This window comes from Vulpes vulpes, chromosome 7 (assembly GCF_048418805.1).
Source record: "Vulpes vulpes isolate BD-2025 chromosome 7, VulVul3, whole genome shotgun sequence".
In the NCBI taxonomy this organism is placed as follows: Eukaryota; Metazoa; Chordata; class Mammalia; order Carnivora; family Canidae; genus Vulpes; species Vulpes vulpes.
Genome location: NC_132786.1, coordinates 3,753,405 through 3,776,412, shown reverse-complemented (window position 1 = coordinate 3,776,412; position 23,008 = coordinate 3,753,405). Strand labels below are relative to the sequence as shown.

The window sequence follows — 23,008 nt, the reverse complement described above, 5'->3', positions numbered from 1 at the left end:
CTCTCATTCATGAAATAAAAACACCAAAAAAGGGCTAACAATATCAAATTTTGGTAAGGATGCTGTACAACAGAAATTGATGACCTACTGCCATGTGTGTTTGGGGAGGTGTGGGTAAAAATCAGCTCAAACACTTTGGGAAACTGTTGCCAAAATTGACTAAATGTAAAAATACAAACATTTTTGGACCACAATCCCTCTCCTGGGCATATACCCAACAGAAATGCACAAATAGGTGTTCACAGAGATGAACAAGAATTTTGATGGCTGAATTATAATATATCATAAATATAATAATATAATATATCATAAATATAATGATATCATAATATTATATCATAATAATTTGACTCTGGAAATATCCATGTTTAACACTAGAAGGATACATGAATAGAAGTAGATTATACGGTGTAATATTAGACAAGAAAGAAAATGAGCAATCTACAACCTACTGTATACTGCTAAATGCAACCCCATCGATGAATCTCTGGAGCAATTCGCTGGGGAAGAGAAAGGTGACCACATTTGGAAAAGGACACCATGAGAGCCTGTGGGTTGCTAGCAATGATTTCTTTATAGATCTGTGTGGTGATTACACAGCTGTGTTCATTTTGTGATAAATCCTAATTCCTAATACAATATTTGTGGTTCATTTTTCTATTTATATGTAAAGCCTTAATAAAAACATATCAAAAATGTTTTGAACACAGTACTGAAAACATAGTATTATAGTTAGATGCCATCATTTCGACCCTGTGTTTTCCACAAAGTGAATTAAATTGGCATATTTATTTCTATGCATTATACCCCTTAATCGTGAACTTGATAATGCATTTGTTCATAAGGGCCGTTTTGATTTATTACTGATAGTAAAGCAAATTGTGCTGCTACAAGCTCAGATTTGCAGTCAGTCAAGAACATTTTACATCATAATTCAGTTAGTTATCCTATTAGGTCTCTCTTCCAGATTTATGTAATTGACAAATTTCATAAGCATGTCTTCCATGCCTTAGATAATAAAAATATTAAAAATGACAGTATACAGGATGAAAGCCTGGGGCACATCATTAAGGAGCTCTCGTCAAGTTGACATAGTCATTAATCAACATATTTGGGGCATAATTATTAGCCAATTTTGAATGCTCCCAAAACCGTTATCTTTTGGACCACATTTTACCCTTTTATATTTATCGGAGATATTGCCAAATACCTTGCTAAAATCAAATTAGACACATATCTATGGAATTCGCTGTGTTCTCTTAAACAAGAACGTGATCAAAAAGGAAATCCTTGGGAATCCCTGAGTGGCTCAGTGGTTTAGCGCCTGTCTTTGGCCCAGGATCCTGGAGTCCCGGGATCAAGTCCCACATCGGGCTCCCTGCATGGAGCCTGCCTCTTCCTCTGCCTGTGTCTCTGCCTCTCTCTCTCTCTCTCTCTCTCTCTGAGTGTGTGTCTTTCATGAATAAATTAAGTAAAATTTTTTTTTAAAGGAAATCTTTATAAACCACCAATACCTCCAGTATTACCAACCCTCCATTTTTCTTTTATTCTAAATGCTCATAACCCACATGCTAGATTTTGAAGGAGAGCTTTCTTATCTATTTTTCCCTATATTTACTAAGTCCCTTGTTTGCAATGTGTGTGTGTGTGTGTGCATGTGTTGGGGGGCCCTATCTTTACTTTTCTGACACCTCCTTTGATAAATATTCATAGACACTAGGTTACATTTATGAAAAATGCCAGTCGTTTGGGATACGAGCTGAATGTTTCACAGAAGTTAAAGCAGCTCTGCCTCTCTGCTTCTGTCCTAACTTGTCACAGGAGGTAATTCCTCTACTCAGTTATTAGTTCTGCTACTCCCAGGATGAAGTGAAGTCTCTTGTCTTTGTTTCAGAAGCTAGAAATGGGAGACAAGGCTTTCTGTCTTCTTGTCATCTAATAATGCCTGACAAAATCACTTCTTTTTTTCTGTTTTGTTTCAAAATGTATTTTAATACTATTTTGTTTAACATTATATAGGCATTAATTTTCCCATATTTTACGAATGACAATGATATTGCCGTTTTCACTTCTCTAACTCACAGCAGATGTTAATTAGTGGCCATGCCCCTCTTTCCTGGCTTCCAATCAACAGGTATCTCCACTTAGCTGGAACCTATTCTAGCTCTTATAAATTGGTCATATGCCACATCTTCTAGCTATTTCTGTCCCACTGTAAGTAAAATCTGAGCTTACTATAGGCGATTTTTTGCACTTCTTCAGATGCAGTTTTTTATTTATCAATCGAGATAATTCTCAATTGTATGCTTAAACTTTATGTTTTAAATATTGCATTTCATCAGTCTTATTATCTTAGACCAGCTTTCATTTGCACGTCATCTACACTTTCCGTGATACTCTTATATTACCTATGTTTTTTAGCGTTCTAGGGTCTTTTAAATCCATGGAATCATGTTTTTTTTTTCTCTTTTGAAAGAATTTCAATGATTACTTCTTCAAATGTTTATATTCCATGTATTTGTTTTATTCTAGAACTTTTTAGACTTATCATTGAAACTCTACCTTTATGCTCCGTGTTACAAATTTTAACAATTTATTGATGTATCGTTGATACACACTAATATGCACATTTCTTTAAATTATACAATTCAGTGATTTTATATGTTACACCTATGAAACCATCACACAATCAAGATAATGAATTTATCCATTACCCCAAGAAGTTCACTTTTGTCACTCTGTAACCCTTTTCTTTCCCCCTCCTTGTCTCCCTCCTGCAATTGATGATCTGCTTTTGCTCCTATATATCACTTTACATTTCCTAGAATTTTTATAGAAATTGAATTGTAGCAGGTGCACTTTTTTTTTTTTTATCCTGGGCCCCTTCAGATTATTTTTAGATTGACCATGTAGTGTGTATCAATGTCCATTCCTTTTTATTACTGAACCGTATTTTGCCATGTGGATATACACCATTTGGTTTTCTGTTCATCCATCTATTGATGGGCATGTGGGTTGTTTCCAGCTTTGAGCTATTACAAGGAAAGCTGCCAAGAACATCATGCACAGGGACGCCTGAGTGACTCTGGTTGAGAGTCTGTCATCGGCTCAGAGCGTGATCCTGGGGGTCCTGGAATCGAGTCCCCCATCAGGCTCCCCATGGGAGCCTGCCTCTCCCTCTGCCTGTGTCTCTACCTCCCTCTGTGTCTCTCATGAATAAATAAAATCTTTTAAAAAATAACATGATGCACAGAACTTTGTTATGTTCACGTGCTTCATCTTCTCTCAGAAAATACCTAAGAGGGGATGGTGGGATCATATGGTAAGTTGTAGGAAAGAAGTACCTTCCTCCATTCAGGTGATTCTTTGCTCAGCTCTGGGTGGTCTCTGCCTTTATGTATGTTCATCATTACTCAACTGAAGACTTGTCTCAAGATAGGAAGCCAGGAAGTACGACTCACTTCATGTTGTCCCATATCTCAGAGATCCCAGCCCTTGGTTGCCTCACATCTTATGTCTTCCAAATTGCCATTTGCTGTATTTTGACTACTTTTTCATTGTTTCAGGTGGGAAAGTACATTCAATCCCTATGACTCCATCTTGGTCAAAAGCGGAAGTTCTTGAATTCTAACTTGCTTTGTATTTTCCTATATTAACTTCTGTATAAATCCTTCAATATTACCTTTCAGCTGACCAATTCTTTCTGAGGTAATATGTAATTTTTGGATTTTCCTCTGATGAAGTTTTCTTTTTCCTGTCAATGACTACATTTTTTTTTTATTTCTGAGATCACTTTTTGGCTCTTTTTAGTATCTGTCTGTAAATGCTTTATTTCCTCTTGTTGCACCTGATCATTACTGTTGTTTTTAATGGATACATTATATTTCTGAGAACCTAAAACATATTTATTTCCACTGGTCCTTGATGGCTCTTACATCTGAAATTAATTTCCAATGAACTTTTGACTTTGTTAGCTGACTTTGTGGCATTTGTTTTCTTTCCTGTGATTTCAAATTTCTGGCTCTGTGTCTCTCACCTCCTTTTCTGCCCTATAGTTTTGTGACTTTCTCTATTCAGCATCCCACATCCGCAGTCCAGAGAACTACTAGGTAGTTCTTGTGCCTTTGTCTGGTGGTCTTAGTAGAGAATCATGGTCCACTCACCAAGTCAGTGGTGCCGAGCTCATATGTACCTGTTTTCTAACTTCCTTTTTAAAAAAAAAAAAAAATTGTTTGTTTGTTTGTTTGAGAGAGAGAGAGAGGGAGCGCCATCCAAATGTCCCCCATTTTCTGACTTCTTTGGGCACAGTCTCATCTGGGCCATATTTCCAAGTCAGTAAGCAGCTGTTTTAGTCTTGTTTTATAAGCAAATTAGTCCTGGGCCAGTCTAATTTTCAGGCCTGACCCAGGCTTCCTTTCCCTGACACACATGGGGAGACTTCTTTTTATCAATATTCCCCAGGAGCTGGTGCCCTGCTGCCTCTGTGTTTTCCCAGACCCTGATTCCAGTCAGCCTCTGCTTTGGTCCATTGCTTTGCATTTTGGTTGCATTTCTTGCGCATGGAGATGCTTATCTTATTTTTTATCCTGGCTATGTCTTTTCAATTTTCTTTTTATCTATCTTATCTAAAAATACTATATATTTAGAGCAGAAGGAGGCCTCCAAGCCTGAACTCATAATATTATCTTGCCTGCAAGTCTCCTTTTCAATTTATTCTTTTCATCTGATACATATTTTTCAACCAGTTATTAAAGGTAGTTCTATACTTAATTGAAAAAAATTTTCTCCCTTTTTCTTTTAAATTAGAATCTAGGTTTATAATCTCTGGTAGTATTACAACCACCCACTTGGGCATGATGTTTATGCAGGAGCCATTTATCACTAGAAAAGAAATTTCAAGCCCTCTCTTGAACCACCTACTAAGTTTTTCTTTTCTCTCAGAGGTACTGATTTATAAATTACAAATCAGAAAGGGCCACATAATTATAAGCTTTCACTAAGTTTAGAAGTCTAGTTTTATCCATTTCTCCAGCTTCTCTATTATAATTTATCACTCAACCCCAGTAGACTGGGGCACTAGAATATAAACAGTATGTATCTTTATAATTAACACACACACACACACATACACACACACACACACATACACACACACACACACGGAGTGTATGCATGTGAGAGAGGGAAAAAAAGAGAAAGAGAGAGAGATGAAGGGAAGTAGAAGAGAAGAGGGAGAGAAAAAGAGGGAGGGAATAGCATCTTCCTGTTTAGGAAATGATAAGAGGTCTATATAAGTACACACCTTTCAATTCATGCTAATAATTTGCTACTTATCTACAGATACTTTTGTTCTATTATTTCCAAAAAAGAGTTAGTGTTGTCTTCTTAGAAACCAAGAGTTTATGACTATTCAATATCTCCACTTCCTCTACCTTCTCTTCAACTTTGCAGTTTTTTCCATCGAGCTCTCACAACATCCATTCAGAACACATTTGCCCTCTTAGCCTCTCCCAATATGTTGAGGAGCACTTCTGTCCCCTTATATACCATTTCCCTGAGGTTTTTGTGATGAAAAAGTTATCATCCTTAATCCTTGGATCAATAGGGGCTGCACATTTCACAAGCCAAATGAACAAACTAATCAACTTCCCCAAATTACACTTCTTTATAGATCAAAGAGAAATAGGAAACTTTTCATTGATCTTTCCACCATGTTCATCATGAAAGCCTGACATTTGCCCTCCCCTTGAGGTTAATTACTATTTTCTCCACATCTCACAGTGAAGAATAACTTTTAGCTTCTGTTTTCCCTTCTTTTGGAATTTTGCTTCCCTTAAAGTTGACAATAAATTCTACCTTTTAAAGTAGGGAGATTAATGGGAATAAGTATTTGTATGCTAGTCACCTCTTTATTGAAAAGTTATAATGCAGCAAAAAATGAGTAACTTAAAAAATTTATACTGGGATTCTTTTTGAGGACTAGTGAGGAGAAATATTCTAATTTCACCACTAAACAATTCAATACTCACATTTTACCCTATGTGTTCATTGTAATAATTGCACATTTACTTCAATGACCAAATCACCTTGTTGCTTTGGGTAACGCATAGATAGTATCTTCTACACAGTTCACTATAGAATTTCTTCTAGGTTTGGAACAATGTATCTAATAGATAAGAAAGTATTTTTATAATCTCTTAATGAGTAGTTCATCTACAGCCCCTCTAACATTCTACACAATTCTAGGTAAGATAGGCATGTGGATGGTAGATGACTATAGGGATATTAAATACTACAATAGGGGGAAAAAAAGCAGAGAGACAACTCCCATTGTTAGTGAGCAGATTATCAGAAGAGTGATTTCAAGGAGGTATTGGAGATTGGATTTCCCAGGATACAAATTCTAGGATGGAGAAGATGTAGGAATTTTTTAGTACATTAGGGATGGAGACCTATAGAAAGGAATAGGATGAAGTGGAAAGAGACAGAGGGAGAAGTTGACATTCAATATAGAGTCCGTGGAGGGTTCACCAATTCTAGAGACCGTGATGACCTGCCAGTTTTCCCCAGATAAGGTGGGAGGACTGCCCTTTCAAACTCCTGGTTGACTAGTCATTGCATGTGCACAACCCCAGGAAGAGGCATGGCCTTGGATATGGTGCCTATTTTTTCACTCAGGAAGTTCCTCAAGAGGAATTAGAGCTAACAACTATCTTTTGGCAACATTGAAATAACTGAGGGAATCATTCCTCCTGTCATACAGGAGGACCCGAATGGCACATCACAGCATCCACTGCAGGAAGTAATGCTTGCAGTGGACATACTGATACTTGAAGAAGTTACACTTTCTCACTTTTATTGGAACATGTCACACCCTTGTTTATACATGGTCTGTGGCTGCTTCATCCTATAACGTCAGATGCTAGTAGTTCTACCAGAGGTGTATGGCCTGCAAAGCCTAAAATATTTAGTATCAAATCCTTTATAGAAAAAGCTTGCTGGGGACACCAGGGTGGCTCAGTTGGTTAAGCATCAGCCTTCAGCTCAGGTCATGATCTCAGAGTCCTGTATTTGAACTCCACATCTGCCTCCCTGCTCATTGGAGAGCCTGCTTCTTCCCCTTCCTCAGCCTGCAGCTCCCCCATCCTGTTCACTCTGTCTCTTTCTCTCTCTCTCCCCCTCTCCCTCTCCCTCTCTCTCCATCTTCCCCTATGTCTGTCAAATAAATAAATAAATAAGTAAAATCTTTTTTAAAAAAGGAAAAGCAAAAAAAATAAAAAATAAAAAATAAAAAATAAAAAATAAAAAAAAATAAAAAAGGAAAAGCTTGCTGATCCTTGATTATAGGGTTACTACCTTCAAATAATATTGTATCATTCCCCAGTAACATAAGGAACTCAATACAGAATGTTTTTTTCCTTGCCCCCTGTCCTTTGTGCTATTGTAGTTGTAGGTTTTACTTCGACATCTGTTATAAAACCCTTTAACCCATTGTTACTATTTTTGTTTTAAACACTCAATTATCTTTTAAATAAATTTGGAAACATGAACAAATATTTTATATTTACTGACATGTTTGCCATTACCAGCATTCATTTCTTCATGTAGAAATGAGTTTCAATATGGTCAATTTTCCTGGAAGCTGAAAAATTTACATTTCTTAAAGTATATACCTTTTAGAGATAAATTCTCTCAGCTTTTGCCCTAAATATCATGTTACTTTCATGTGTAAGGGATATATTTGCTGGATATGGAATTTTAGATTGACACATTTGTTTTTTCCTTTCCTTTCATCCTATCAGATGTCACTTTTTTTATTTTTAATTGGAGTTCAATTTGCCAACATATAGCATAAGACCCAGTGCTCATCCAATCAAGTGCCCCCCTCAGTGCCCGTCACCAGTCATCCCCACCCCCCGCCCACCTCCCTTTTCACCACCCCTTGTTCGTTTCCCAGAGTTAGGAGTCTCTCATGTTCTGTCTCCCTCTCTGATATTTCCCACTCATTTTTTCTCCTTTCCCCTTTATTCCCTTTCACTATTTTTTATATCCCCCAAATGAATGAGACCATATAATGTTTGTCCTTCCCTGATTGACTTATTTCAGATGTCATTCTGTTGTCTTTTGCCTTGTATCCTTTTTGCTAAGCTGTTATTGCCCTCTGGGTATTTTTGAGATTTTTCTCTTTAGCATTATTTTTTACCAGTTGATTGTAATGACACTTGGTGTGTTTTTCTTTGTATTTATCCTGATTACATGTTACTGAATCCTTAAGATATCAGGTTTACTATTTTCAACTACTCTTTCTTCAAATGTACTTTTTAGAGGTGCTTGGGTTGTTCAGTGGGTTAAATGTCTGGCCCTTGATCTCAGATCAGGTCTTGATCTCAGGGTTGGGAGTTCAAGTCCTGTATTAGGATCCACACTGGGCATGAAGCCCACTTAAAAAAAAGGGGGGCAGCTAGGTGGCTCAGTAAGTGGAGAATCTGACTCTTGGTTTCAGCTCAGGTCACAATCTCCTGGTCTTGGGACCCATCTCAACATTGGGCTCCTAGCTCAGTGGAGAATCTGCTTAGGATTTTCTCTCTCTCCCTCTGCCCATCCCTCTCTGTTCCACCCCCACTGTGAGCTCTCTTTCTCTAAAGTAAATAAATAAAATATTTTTTAAATGTATTTTTGTCTCCCCCCAATGTCTACCTTCTCTGCTTTTAGTTCTCTGCTTGCATAATTGTTGGGACACTTAATATTATCCTGCAGTCTACTGAAGCACTGTTCATTTTTTAAAAAGACTTTATTTATGGGAGAGAGAGAGGCAGAGACACAGATAGAGAAACAGGCTCCATGCAGGGAGCCTGATGTAGGACTCGATCCCAGGATTCCAGGATCATGCCCTGGGCCGAAGGCAGGTGCTAAACCACTGAGCCACCCAGGGATCCCCTGCACTGTTCATTTTTAAACATTTTATACCCTCTGAGCTTCCATTTGAATGGTTTATATGGCCCTGTATTCAAGTACACTAATGTCTTCTCACTTTCTAATCTGCAGCTAAATCCATCCAGTGCAAGTTTTATTTCAGGTATAAAAATAGTACAGAGGGACACCTGGGCAGCTCAGTTGTTTAAGTGTCCAGCTCTTGATTTCGCCTCAGATCATGATCTCAGGGTTGTGGGATTGGGCCCTGTATCAGGCTCCATGCCTAGTGTGGAGCCTGCTTAAGGTTCTCCTCTCCCTCTCCCTCTCACCCCCAACCCCAACCATATATAGAACAAAACTTCCATTTTGTTCTCTTTGGTTGTATCTTTTCTTCCTTAATATATCATTCCTTCAACATTTATATATTTTATTTCAAAGAATATAATTAATTTATAAGCTCAGTTTTAAAGTCATGGTTAGCTAATTTCATCAACTCTGTTATTTACAATCCATTTCTATTGATTGACTTTTCTCTTGTTTAAGTTATTTTTTCTTGCTCTCTCAAATGTCTAGTATTTTTTAAAAATTATACTAGACATTATGGATGCTTTGTTGTTGATCTTCTGAACTTTCATGGCATCCCTTAATGAAGTGTTGAGTTTTGTCTGAGCAAGTAGTTAATCTATTTGTAGGTCAGATTGATCTTTTTTTTTCAGACTTGTTACCAATCTTTATTCAGATGTGCCCAGAGTAGCCCTTGTTTTAGGATTAAATTATTCTAATTTTTCTGAGATGTCTGCTGAATGCCTAACCTTGTTCAACAACTCCTCTCAATCTTCTCTAGTGTGAAGTTAAACAACTTCCAGCCTTGTGCTTCCTTTGGTTGTTTTTCATTTCATAAAGGCCTTTAACCTTGTCTTGTGGAGCCTTGGTCTGCAAATACACAGGTTACTATTCATACAGAGTTTGAACTCCCAAGGCTCATTGGTTATCCCATGCAGATTTCCAGAGGTCTTTCTCTTTATAGCTGCCCCTTCCCTGGTACTTTGTCCTGCAAACTCCAGCTTCCTCCAGAGCTTTGGTTTTGATATGTCTCCATCTCCATGACACTGTTGTACTGTTTGGGATGCTCTTCTACATGCCACATAATCCAGAAAGTGAAACAGGCAAAAAGTTAGGCATCTGTCAGTGGTCACCTCATTTGTTTATCTTCTCTTGTGGTTCAGGAATCCTGTATTGTCTGTTGTCTAATCCCTATAAAGGGTAACTTTATATATTTTGTAATTTTGTGATTTTTTTTTATGGCAGGAGAGATATTCTATCATAGTTGAAAGCAGAAATAAACCATGTAAACGTCACTTAATGAATGATATATCTGTGATGATTTATAAAATGACTTATCATAGTCCTCATAAAATCAATTATTTTATTGTCACTTTTAAGTATTTAATTTGCAAAGTGCTGCATATATATTGATGTTTGGATAATTTATTGAATACTTTTCTACCATTCACTCCCATTAGTAGCAAAACTCATTCAAAAAATTATCTTGCCCCTTAGCACTAAACATCATGCCACATTTTCTGTAATATGTTTACTTTTAATCATAGTTATTCTATATAGTGCTATAAACTAAGAGTATTTTGTTCTATATGAGTGTTACTTTTCTCAAAATATTTTTGCATTTTTATTTAACAATTTTTATATTACCAAAAGAAGTTATACTTCATTTAGTAACTGAAATTATTTTCCTAGAAATGTGGTTATCAAGAGGCATGGGTTGTATATCTCTTAAGTGTTAGCAAACACATTACCTGAGTACTATATACCTTAGTTCTCATGAGCATGGGGCATACTGTAAGATTAGGCCTCATCTCAAGAATTGCTAGGATTCTGAGCTCTGAACTTTTTAAAGCAAAAGAGAGTTTAGAGTTGTATGTAATTGCTTTTTGTTTCACTTATAATCTACTCAGACATAAAACCTCACATGAGGAATTAGTGGATTGTTACATTTTTTTCCTAGTGATTTTTAGTTGAAGAATTCATGCTAAATTGATCAACCCTCAGCCAATTAGACTTTGACATGTACTAATAAGATCTAATTGAGGAATTATGAAGACATTTGCTCAGGAGAAAATGAGCACATAATTACACCATAAAGAGGTTAGAGTATCAATGTTACCCAGCTGGAAGAATATTAGTTGAAGTCCCAATGGCATCTATAAAGGACACCCCATAATATATCTGTAGAATGTTGTACTGCTAAGGCCAATTAAAAGATGTAGAATAATACATTGTCAATTATAGAACTTCAACTCTAAATATCCATTTTCCTCTCTTGCTGTGACCTTTTTCAGGTGCTGGGGGATGGTCTCCATCCGACAGTGACCATTATCAATGGCTTCAGGTTGACTTTGGCAATCGGAAGCAGATCAGTGCCATTGCAACCCAAGGAAGATACAGCAGCTCAGACTGGGTGACTCAGTACCGCATGCTGTACAGTGACACTGGGAGAAATTGGAAACCCTATCATCAGGATGGGAACATCTGGGTGAGTCATTGTCAGAAAAATATATGGCTCTCTTGGTCCCACCTCCAAAGATTTGGTTTAGTTGGTCTATGGGGCAGCCTAGGCATCGGGATTTTAAAGTTTCCTAGGTCATCCTAATGTACAGCCAACACAGGAAACCATATTTTAGATTGGCTTTTGGCCTATAGGTAAAGTGTGCATGGAAGAAGTTTATTATGAGATATAAACAGATATTAGAAAATTAGAAAAGACCTCCCTCAAAATTTAGCAGAGACAAAGAGACTGATCAAACAGACCAACCAACTTTGAGTAGACAATTAGGACTCAGGGCACAAATTCTTCCAGTGAAACATTCATTATTTTCCAACTCTATGTGGATTCTTTATTTTTTTGAAAGATTTTATTTATTTATTCATGAGAGACACAGAGAGAGAGGCAGAGACACAGGCAGAGGCAGAAGCAGGCCCCATGTAGGGAGCCCGATGAGGGACTCGATCCCAGGACTCCAGGATCATGCCCTGAGCCAAAGGCAGACACTTAACCTCTGATCCACCCAGGTGTCCCTCTCTGTGGATTCTGACTTAAAATCGGATTAGCATATTGGTGATATGATTTGAGGGCTATAAACCAGACAACAAACCATCTTTCACATTTTCTGTTTCTGTAAAGTTTTAATTCTATGATTGAGAGTGTCAAATCTCTCCTATCATAATGCACTAAATTGTAATACAGATAGCTGGTAAAACACAGAGGTGGGCAGCCGGGTGGCTCAGTGGTTTAGCGCTGCCTTTGGCCCAGGGCGTGATCCTGGAAACCCGGGGTCGAGTCCCACATCAGGCTCCCTGCATGGAGCCTGCTCCTCCATGTTTTTCTGTTCCTCATGAGTAAATAAATAAAATCTTAAACACACACACACACACACACACACACACACACACACACAAAACACACACACAAAGAACAACAACACAGAGGCATTTGGCCTTTATTTTGCTTTTCAGATACTTAGCAATTAGGGATAGCTCATCCTGAAAAAAAAATATAGAGACATAAGTTCAAAGAACTAAGAAAGTTCAAATTTTCTGAGGTGACTTGGACTCTTTGGGTTAACATAAAATACCAGGGGTTCAGTGGGAGAGACAGGCCACCCAGTGGAAGTAATCACACACAGTGAAGGTAGGCTTCAGGGCTCTCAGGCTTTTCTCATGGTGTGAAGAGTGTATTTTCTACTGTTCTCTGCCATTCTGGTGTTCCTTTTGTTTCTTCCTTTCATATCCTATATTTTTCATTAAAAATAAGTATGTGATGAGTGATTATTTCTAGAAGAAACTATAGTGAGCCAATTATGAAATTTCAGAAATCAAAACAAGTTTGAGGCACAAACTACATACTGTGAAGTGTTTTTTTAAGTGCCAATGAGCCTACAACATAATGATTACATTCCTTTAATAACCTATGACAGAAATGGTTTAATCCTTGTTAATGTGAAAAAATAGTTCCTTGGCTTGATGTATTCTAAAAGAAATGAAACTCATTGTTTTCTAAAAATTCTTGAGTACTTTAGAGCTCATTATGTCTTAACATGCACTAAGTGATTGAAGTTTAGCATTTACAAATCTTGACCAAAAAATACACTTCAGACATAAGATTATGAAAAAATGTAATTAAATATTAAATTTTCTTTTAATCTAAATACTACTTAATGTTATATATATTACATTTAAATAAAAACGATTTCTGGGGGTGCCTGGGTGGCTCAGTTGGTTAAGCATCTGCCTTTGACTCAGGTTGTGATGCCAGGATTCTAGGATGGAGTCTTGCTCAGCAGGGAGTCTGCTTCTTCCTCTCCCTCTGCCCCTCCCACCACTTGTGTGCTCTCTCTCTCTTTTTCTGTCAAATAAAAAATTAGTAAGATCTTTTTTAAAAGAGAGATTTCTGACATAGATTTGGATAGCTGTTTGATGGACAACCCTCCATGCCATGGGAAATTCCAGACAGTCAAAAATTTTTAAGTTGATACAGTTAACAAGTGTTTTCCCTATCCATCCAAATGCGTGGAAAAATGATTATCTGAGAAGAATGAAAAGCAATGTAAATTCAAATACTTCAGTATTGGTTTTAACAAAGGCGAATTGTTACTCTTTTCTGTAATTATAGGAGGGATGGACATCATAACTAATTTTATTGATAATATTGTTATTAAATGTGCATATGGAGAATATGAATTATTTTATGACTATTGAGTACTATGTTAAAAATAAGTGAAGAACAAGGCATGTTAATGAGAAATTTTGACAATTTAACAGGATTTTAAAGTCATTAATCTGACTTTGGAATCTGACTGTGAAATGATAATGGCTCTTGGAAATAGTCCTCAAGAATGGTTTATTTGAATATTTCATACTCAAAGATATGAGTTGCTAAACGTGCTTAACTAGTCAAACCTTCTCAGTTCCTACTGATAATACGTGGCATAATAGAATTCTTTATACTTTATCCACAATGCCATTTCCTTCTATTCAGAATTTTCTTTCTAATGTACCAGAAAAATCTGTGCAGATTGGTAAAATTGCCCACCCCCTGAAAAATCATGCATTTACATAGTCTACAAAATCAAATTAGCATACTGCTCTTGAGGTGTTTTCTGGCTTCCTAAGTATAATCCTTAGGACAGGGAGAAAGTATTCCGTATGAGCATTTCTTATCAAAAGTCCATTCAGCATTACATTAAATAAGAAATTCCAGCAGATTTTTGCTATGAGGCTGCATTTAGCTTTGCTTGGGAAATTCAATTACTGGTTTTTGAATGCAGATGTTTGGAGCCAAAATAGGCAGTTGAAATATTAACAGTGAATGCCTCCTTTACATACCATTATTGTTTTGCAGGATAGTAACATACCATAAATTTAAAATTAGATCTCCCAGTCATGCTTTAAACTTAAATTTACCTGTAATGTAAATGTATATCTTCTTCTTCCTTTAAATTTTTTTTATTACATGATAAGCAAATGCTTATATATTCCTAATTACTTTTTAAAGCAATTTTTATCCCTTTCATTAATAGTGAGCAGTTATCATACTGGGATCGGTAACCACTGAATGTATTAGATGGAGAATCACACAGAACAGACATGTTTATGGTATTTAAGTTACATCCTTACATATTTATCAAGAATATAGGATTATCAGTTCATATTTTCTAAGAAATATTGAAAAGAATATTAATTTGCTAGATATATTAAAAACACGAGTCTCTTACACGCTTTTTTCCACATACATACACACACAGAAATCATCATTGCTTCTTACTAATTTGAAACCTGTGCAAAAGCTGGAAAACAAATGATAGCAGGTTAATGCATTACATTATTATTACATTATTATTATAATTATTACATTACATGATTACATGTTTTTCTGAACATCAAATCAATAGCTTGAATATGTATTCTCGACCTCCTTTTTAACCAAATATCTTACTAATTCATATCTAAATAATAAAAGTTCCTAAAACATCTTTGTAGATTAGCATATAACCAGAAGTTCAGTAAGTGGAAGCCAAGATATGTATTCTAAAAGCTTGAACTCAAGTATCTGGGTTCATATGTGTGGTTTATAAACTTAGAGAGGTCACTCTGTGCCTCCAATTCCTATCTGGAAAATGGGAATAATGCCTCTTAGGAGATTTACATGAGCCTATGTAAGTAAAGACATTTTGTGAACTATGAAGATTTAGAAACATGTATGTTCTCAATTGCCTGTATAAAAGCATTCTACAAAACTAGCAGCATTCTAGTTTATATACAAAACTTGTGTAGTATTTCTTTTCCATGAGAATAGTCTATAATAATAATCTTCAGGTAGTTTAGTCCCCCTCTACCCTTTCCAGATACATTCTACCTCAGTTTACTCTTAACATGTTTTAAAATATCTGAGACTGTTTTAGGCAAAGGAAACATGACCTAAAATGGGAATAAGAATTGTGGACAAACCTTTGGCATATCTTTCAGTTGACAAATGGAATGGCCATTGGTAGGCAGTGCAGTGCAGGCTGGCTTGTAAAGCATGGCTGGGAGATCTAGCTCTATGCCAAGAGCCTTTGCGGTGCTTGTAACAAATTATTTGTTACCATAATGATGGCCATGTGTCCAATGAGCCATGCAAGGGGAGATTGTTTAAAAATGAATAGATTATTCTGTCCCAACTTTTCAACCATTTGTTGTAGTGGTTGCACTAATTTTCCAAATCACTTCCAAATCTGTTCCAGTTATAAATGTAAAACATAACTATTTCACAGTTCAATAGTATACTTAGATTCTTTCGAACAAATCTAGAATTTTTTCCTGCCTTTGAAACTAAGGAAGATAACCATCCTTCTTGCTTGGTCATGTGTCTTTCATCAGATGATAATATCCCTTTCTTCGCTTACGACACTAATGCGATATTTTTCTCCAATAGATGGGAGTTTCTCTTATTTGTTTGTGTATGCAAATGCATTGTGGCTGCAACCACTTATTTGGGGAAAGGACTAGGCAGGTACATTCAAAATAATTTTATGGATAACTTATTGAGAAATAAGACACATCAGAATAACCTGCATTAAACACTTTCTAAAATGACCCTTGTATAAATGGGATAAACATCTCTAGGACTTGTATGGAAAACAAATAATTTCCCGGGTGAATTTAGAATAAGCTTCTTATTTCTGTGAAATACATTTTTCTGTTTACACCCCTCTTAGGCTGGGTGATATTTTTAAAGTCTCATGAATTTTAATAAGTTGAGTGGATATTCCAGATCCTTTTGCATATACTCTAATGCCTCTAGTAGTGAATTTTGATCACCTTTCTAAATGCACATTTGTATTGTGAGATTTTCATTTTAAGAGGTCATAGGATTTTGTCCTGTGTCAATTTGTAGCCATTCAATATTCTACACATATACACATATGTAAAAACCATTCTAGCCAATGTGATTATGCATTTAGCCAATGTGATTATGCATTTTTCATAAAAATAAAAATGGAATGTAAAAATCTGGAAGATAAAAGTAAGATGGTATTAATAATAGTGGCATACACTGTTAGGTAAAGGAAGATGATATAATCTTATATGATCTGGCTTCTTCCAACAGTATGTTATTCTTTACAGTGTAGTGTATTTTCCATATATTAGTTAAAATAGGATATATATAGTCATTGGTTATGAATTTTTATAAGTATATCTGATTGCTTGAAGACTAATCTGAAAGAGGAAGTGTTCTCATTAGGCTTAATGATATCACCAAGTGTTTTATTTTGCTCTGGACACAAATAATGGAGATACTAATACTTTTCTTATTATACCAGGGTTTGTCTTTAGGCGACATGAGGCTAAATGAGTCCAGATGAATACAAATTTATATAAAGTGTAGATAGATAGGTACCTGCTAATATTTTGGATAATAATAATGAATAATATCACTTAAGAGGAATGTCTCTATTCTGTTCAAGCAGGAACTTAGTAAGTGTTAGAGGAATAGCAGTATGTCTCTATGGGGGAAAGCAGACCATCATAAAGCATGCTGTTGTATGGCTCCATGACCCTGAGAGGCAGTGAAAATAGCAGCTCACTGGTGTGCTCTAGAATTTGGGCCACCTTTCAGAGACATCTGTACAACTTTGAAAGATTTCTTAACCTTTCTGTCTTTAAATCTCCTTGCCTGTAAAATGCAGCTAATAACACTACTTACTTCCTTCACCTCAATAGAGATTATAGGTATTAAATTAATAATCCATGTGAAGAGTTTAGGACAATGCCTGGCACATATTAACCACTCAATTATTATTGCATTATATAAATCTGTGACTTGCAGATGCATTGCTATAATATTAGATTGGATCTGTCCTTGAAAATTCAAAATAGCCTGTTACTTTCACTATATAACAGCTTTTCTGAATTAACATATTGGCATGTGCATTGTTTTACATCTGTGCTTCTCAGCCTGAAATGACTAATAACTCATTTTTAAGTATAATTGAGAATGCTAATTTAATTTATGCCATTTGGATCATGATCCTATTAATTGTCACATGGAATGTATGCATCGCAGTACAAAACTGTGTCTGGGTGGTTCTTTTTTTTTTTTAGATTTTATTTATTTATTTACTTGAGAGAGAGAGTGAGAGAGAGTATGTGTGTGAGACAGCACGAGCCGGGGCGGGGAGGGCAAAGGGAGAGGGAGAAGCAGACTCCCTACTGAGTAGGGAGCCAGCCATGGATTGATCCCAGGGCCCTGGGATCCTGACCTGAGCCGAAGGTAGATGCTTAACCCACTGAACCACTCAGGTGCTCCTAGGCAGTTCTTTCAGATAACATTTTTTTAATTAAACTTTCAGTGGAAATATAACTACAATGCTTTCCTTAGACTTAGTTTGATAAATTCACTTTTATTAACTCTGGAAATCAAGGAAAATAACTGTCTACAGTCTTCCATATCTTCTTGGGGTAACTCAAAAGAGTATGATAAGGAGACTACAAAACAGGCTGGTAAGTATTAGCTAAAACAGATTATACTGCTAGGCCATGAAAGTGGAAAGCCGGGGAGAATGAGACACCACTCTGAATGCCAGCTTCCCAAAGTATGTCTTGGATCAGCAGCAACAGCATCATCTGGGACATAATTAGAAATGCAGAATCTCAGGGGCCCACCTCCTGTCTTTAAAATCAGAATATACAGCTTAACAATATCCACAGGTGATTCATATACATGTTAAAGAAAGAGTGTGTTGTTTTTCATATTTGAGGAGCTCCTGGTGAGGAAGGATTAGAATTAGCCCCAGGGTCTTCCAACCAGAAGGCAGATTTAGAAGTAGAATTTGCACTGCAAACTGCAAGCAGACTTACTATGAGAACATAAGCTTTGGTGAAAAGTCACTTACTGAACACCTACTACTTATTGGGAGTCAGAGATAAACTAAACACAGTCACAACCTTCTAGGGGTGAAAAACCTAGCAGTTGTGCTAAGCATATAAATTTATAATTTTATTTTATGACTACATGTGCCCTAATGGAAAAAGATTTGCACAGGTTGTTCTAGAAACACACACACACACACACACACACACACACACACACACACAAATGCCTCATTCAGAGTGGTTGAGGGTCATGGTCAACAAAGGCTTCTTGAGTTCCTAAGTATTGTTGGCTAAGTAGGTAGGAAACTGGTGATGTATAGAAGAGAAGCAGATGAGTCTTCTACTGAAACAGGTAGGAATGGATAGTGAAACACTCTACATAATCATGTCTTTCTCAATTTCCTTATTACAAACAAATAAAAATCTAAGCTTTCTTTAAAATTCAAAAATCTTAAAAAAAAAAGATAAAATTCAAAAATCTTAAGGATTAGACCAGTAATCTTTAAATTATATCATGTAAATATCCAACTTTGAGAGAGCATCACTGTCTTCTCGGGCACCTCTCTGTAATGCTCATAATACAGAGTTCACACTGCCAAGCACATAATAGACGCTTCAGAGTGTACAATTGAACTGAAGTACCCCATTCTGGAGATAAATGGGCTGAAGCTAAGAGATATGATATTACTTAAATTTTGACCTGCAAATCCCATTATACTGACCCCAGTACTCAATAGGGATCCAAATACCTATTTTTGATGTGTCAAGAAGCATCGTTATTATAATGACCACTTGCTTATTTTGACTAAATGAAAACAATTTGATTGTATACACAAGATTGATAGAATAAGAGAGCATGGGCTCTAGAGCTGGGCTTTATATAATCTGCTCCAGCACTTAGTAATAGTGAATATTTAACCATTTTAATCAACCTTTTATAGGCCTTAGTTGCCTTAGCTACTAAGCATAGAAGAGTATCTAACTTATGGGTTTTTCTGAGACTTAGATAAATTAATCCAATTGCTTGGAACAGTGCACCATAAATATAGGCTCATCTTCTTATCTTCCTCTCATTTCACCTCCTCCTAATTATCAGTATTATTGTTACTATAATCTTTAATCACTATACAACACTATATTAAATGTGGCTTAAAGACCTTAAGTGAGTAGTCGATAGGCCTATCCTCAAAAATATTGAAATCTAATTATGCGGACAATAACTGTATGTAAAGCCTGGTCAACTTGGGCAGCTCTCAGTATACATGTGCCTCTGATGACTGTGAAGGTATCTGTCACTTGTATGGCCAATTTGTTTGTCACTTGTATGGCCAATTTTTCCGAGGAACTAATTTAGTCAATGTCGACTTTGAGAAAGATCTAATAGAATGTTAAAACGTCTTGGCAAATAAATTTGGATTGCCTGAATAAACTAGCTTAATTATAGACTGTATTATCATGCTGGCAAAAAAAGATGTCATGTTGATAGGCTGTCTGAACGGTTTACTCAGTTACCGTCAGTGACTTTTCAGGAGTGTAGGGCAGGAGTAAAGTATAGACTTCTACTTCTAGAAAATTTCTATCATGCTTCCAAATGAAAAGATTATTTGAGATAAACATCTGTGTTTCTCCCATGAATTTCACTGATGTATTTTAATGAGACAGTGGGTCTACTGTTATTGCTATTTGAATGGTTTATCTTCATATTAAGATGCAGCTGTAGTGAAGTCTACAAAAACTGTCCTGTGATTTAGCAGAGAAGTCTAGAAAGCTACCTGCACCAATTAATAAATAGTAAAGGCCTTTGTTGAGGCCTTTTGCATTTGTTGCATTTGTTGAGGGGTCGTTTGGTATTTGATATGCTGTATCTAATTCAATCTCCAAACAACTTAAATGTGATGACATAGATTATTGTTATTATTAAGCCCACCCTATACATGGAAAAGTTAAGGAGTAGAAAAGGTAGCACACTCCCTGGAGCACATGATTTCCGTGAACAGTAGAGCTAGGACTGGAATCGTGGGCTAAACTAAAGACATCTTCACCACCATACTCTTCATCACCATGGCTCACATCAGCAATTTCTCTCACGGTGAGCAAGAAACTTGCTGACCACCACATTTTAATTGTAATGTGCTAAACATGTGTATAATGGCATATCATATACACCATACCATTCTTTTTGTAAGGTTGCCAGTCATATTGGATTAAGGGCCTAATCCCCCGGTGATGACCTCACCTTAATTACTTATAGATGCAATGACCTTATTTTCAAATAAGAACATTCTGAGGTTCTGAGGGAGGTGGGGCTGGGTAATCTTCAACATAGAAATTTTAGAGTGATTCAATTCAACCCTTAAAACCTAACTTTTAGGAAGCACTTTATAAGGTTATGCAATTAAAACCTATTTTCTACCACTGCAGGACTAATAGTGTTGCGTATGGTTATAAAGAATAGGGAATTGTCTTATAAGAAACAACGGCTTCTGAGAGGAGTTATAGATCTGTCCTCATGGATTTAGGGAATATGCCTGAATTAAACCATGAGAGATTGTTCGCTGAGTCATTATATGATTCTCTGCATTCAATTGTTTACAAACAAAACTTGGAAGAAACATTTTCAGAATTCTTCTCCCCTGGTTGGCAAATGAGCCAAAGACGCTTTTAAAAACCATGAAAATAGAATGAACCATCCCCTCACCCTGCCCCATGAAAAGATGTTTTCCTTTTAAAAGTGTCTGTGTTTCCAAGCTCACCTAGCACTTTATTCTGAACTAAACACCATAAATGCCATTTGGACTACAGACATCATTTAATTCCTTATTTATTAAAAACCAGATTCTAGAAAACGTGTATTCTAAACAATTATTGACATTTTTCCTATCAGGAAAAAAAAAGAACTCTACCAAAGATAAAACACCATTCCCCAATGGAATCTTGAGAAATAATTGCTCATTTCATTTGGATTATAATAGTCTCTATTCGAAAACAGAAGGTTTCACGAGTTGCCCTCATAGTATTCTTCAGAGAAGGTTAAGAAACACACCCCCACCCCACCCCCAGATCTCAGATATGCAACCTGAGTTGCCCAGTGCAGAGGTACTGTTCATCTTAGGCAATCAGCAATCACAGTTGTTCATTCTGTTCTCACTGGTGAGTGTCCTGTTGGTGTATTTCTCAGTTTTGCTACAGTATGCAAAGTGGAAAATAGAGCTGTGTGAGATGGCCTGAAGCGACAGAAAAAGACTGAATTTATCATAAATTCATTCAGGCTGTTTACATTCAACCTGGTACAAACAAGTATTTGATAACAGAACCGAAAAAAATACAGAAGTCCTTTCCTTTGAAAGGATTTAATGATTGCAATACTAGAAGATATTTACACTAGGTTTGTCTGCATGACTTCCTATGTAGGGAGGTCAGTGTATGTTTAAATACCTATAATTTGACAGTTTTATTCCTTGAATAGTAATAGACAGAAGTGCTACATTTTACCTTTACTTAAAATAAGCAGTTATGTCAATGCTGTCTATTTTTAAGTTTAAAGTCAAAGACCAAATAAATTATTTTTAAAAAAATATTTTATTTATTTATTCATGAAAGAGAGAGAAGGACAGAGACACAGGCAGAGGGAGAAGCAGGCTCCATGCAGGGAGCCTGATGTGGGACTCGATCCTGGGTCTACAGGACCACACCCTCAGCTGAAGGCAGCACTAAACTGCTGAGCCACCCAGGCTGCCCTAAAGACCAAATGAATTCTTAAGACAGTTTTATGTTTGGAATGAGGGTAAGTGATAATGAAATAAAACAGACACACACAGATCCATACCCATCCTCAACCTGTACTACAAAATAACTCTTAATCTCCTCCTAAATTATATGAAGTCTGTGGATAATTAATAGAATCAAATGTATCTTTCACTGGATTCAGCTGAAATGCCCAGGTGTTGAACATTTTGACTAAGATCAAGCACCACTGCTAATACTAACCACCTACCATTCACTGAGTACTTACCTGGTGAGTATTTTCTGTGTCAAATACTGTAACAAGGTCCTGAAGGGTGAGGGACCAAGTTTGGTCTTGATTCTCACATCTCCATAGTCTTTATTCTTACTATCATGCTGTATTTAAGAAGATATAATCCTAGGTGATCGTATGTATGCTCTCTGAGAGGTTTATTTGTCTTGTTAAATGTTGGGTCTCACCAGGGTGTTCAGAGGTTTGCACAACGAATGTGGTTGGTAAATATTTGTCAACGTTTGACTGAGTTTATGAGATTTGGACATTAGAATAATAGTATATAATTAGGTGTACATTTCACAAACATTGTTTATTTTCTTAGTTTATAAGTACCTAATAGATACTGACAAATATTGCACATACCTACATCTACTGAAAGAAGTTAAAGGGTCCAAATGGTATTTTTGGGAACACATGAGAAGCTCAAGATTTCCACAGGAGAGAGAATAGAGCAGAAATTGCCACAACAAGAAGGTAAGAGGGAGGCTGGGGGTATTGACTAAGGCAGCAAAGCTTCCTCTCCCTTCAGACCTGGGCGCAGCTTGGGGATGTGAAGTGAAATGTGAAGAGGATCGTAATATCAAATGCATACATATATTGAAAACTTGAATGTGAGCTGGGCCCTGGGTCAGTGAAGACAATCTGGCC

At 36.4% G+C, this 23,008-nt stretch overlaps 1 protein-coding gene across 1 annotated transcript in view; it reads left to right on the top strand.

The window, feature by feature from the left end:
* Positions 1-23,008, top strand: part of CNTNAP2 (contactin associated protein 2) — a 1,945,511-nt gene that overhangs the window by 614,390 nt on the left and 1,308,113 nt on the right. The window contains exon 3 of the mRNA XM_072762802.1: positions 11,271-11,464. Coding sequence (XP_072618903.1) covers positions 11,271-11,464 — 194 coding nt within the window. The remainder of the gene's footprint in view (positions 1-11,270; positions 11,465-23,008) is intronic.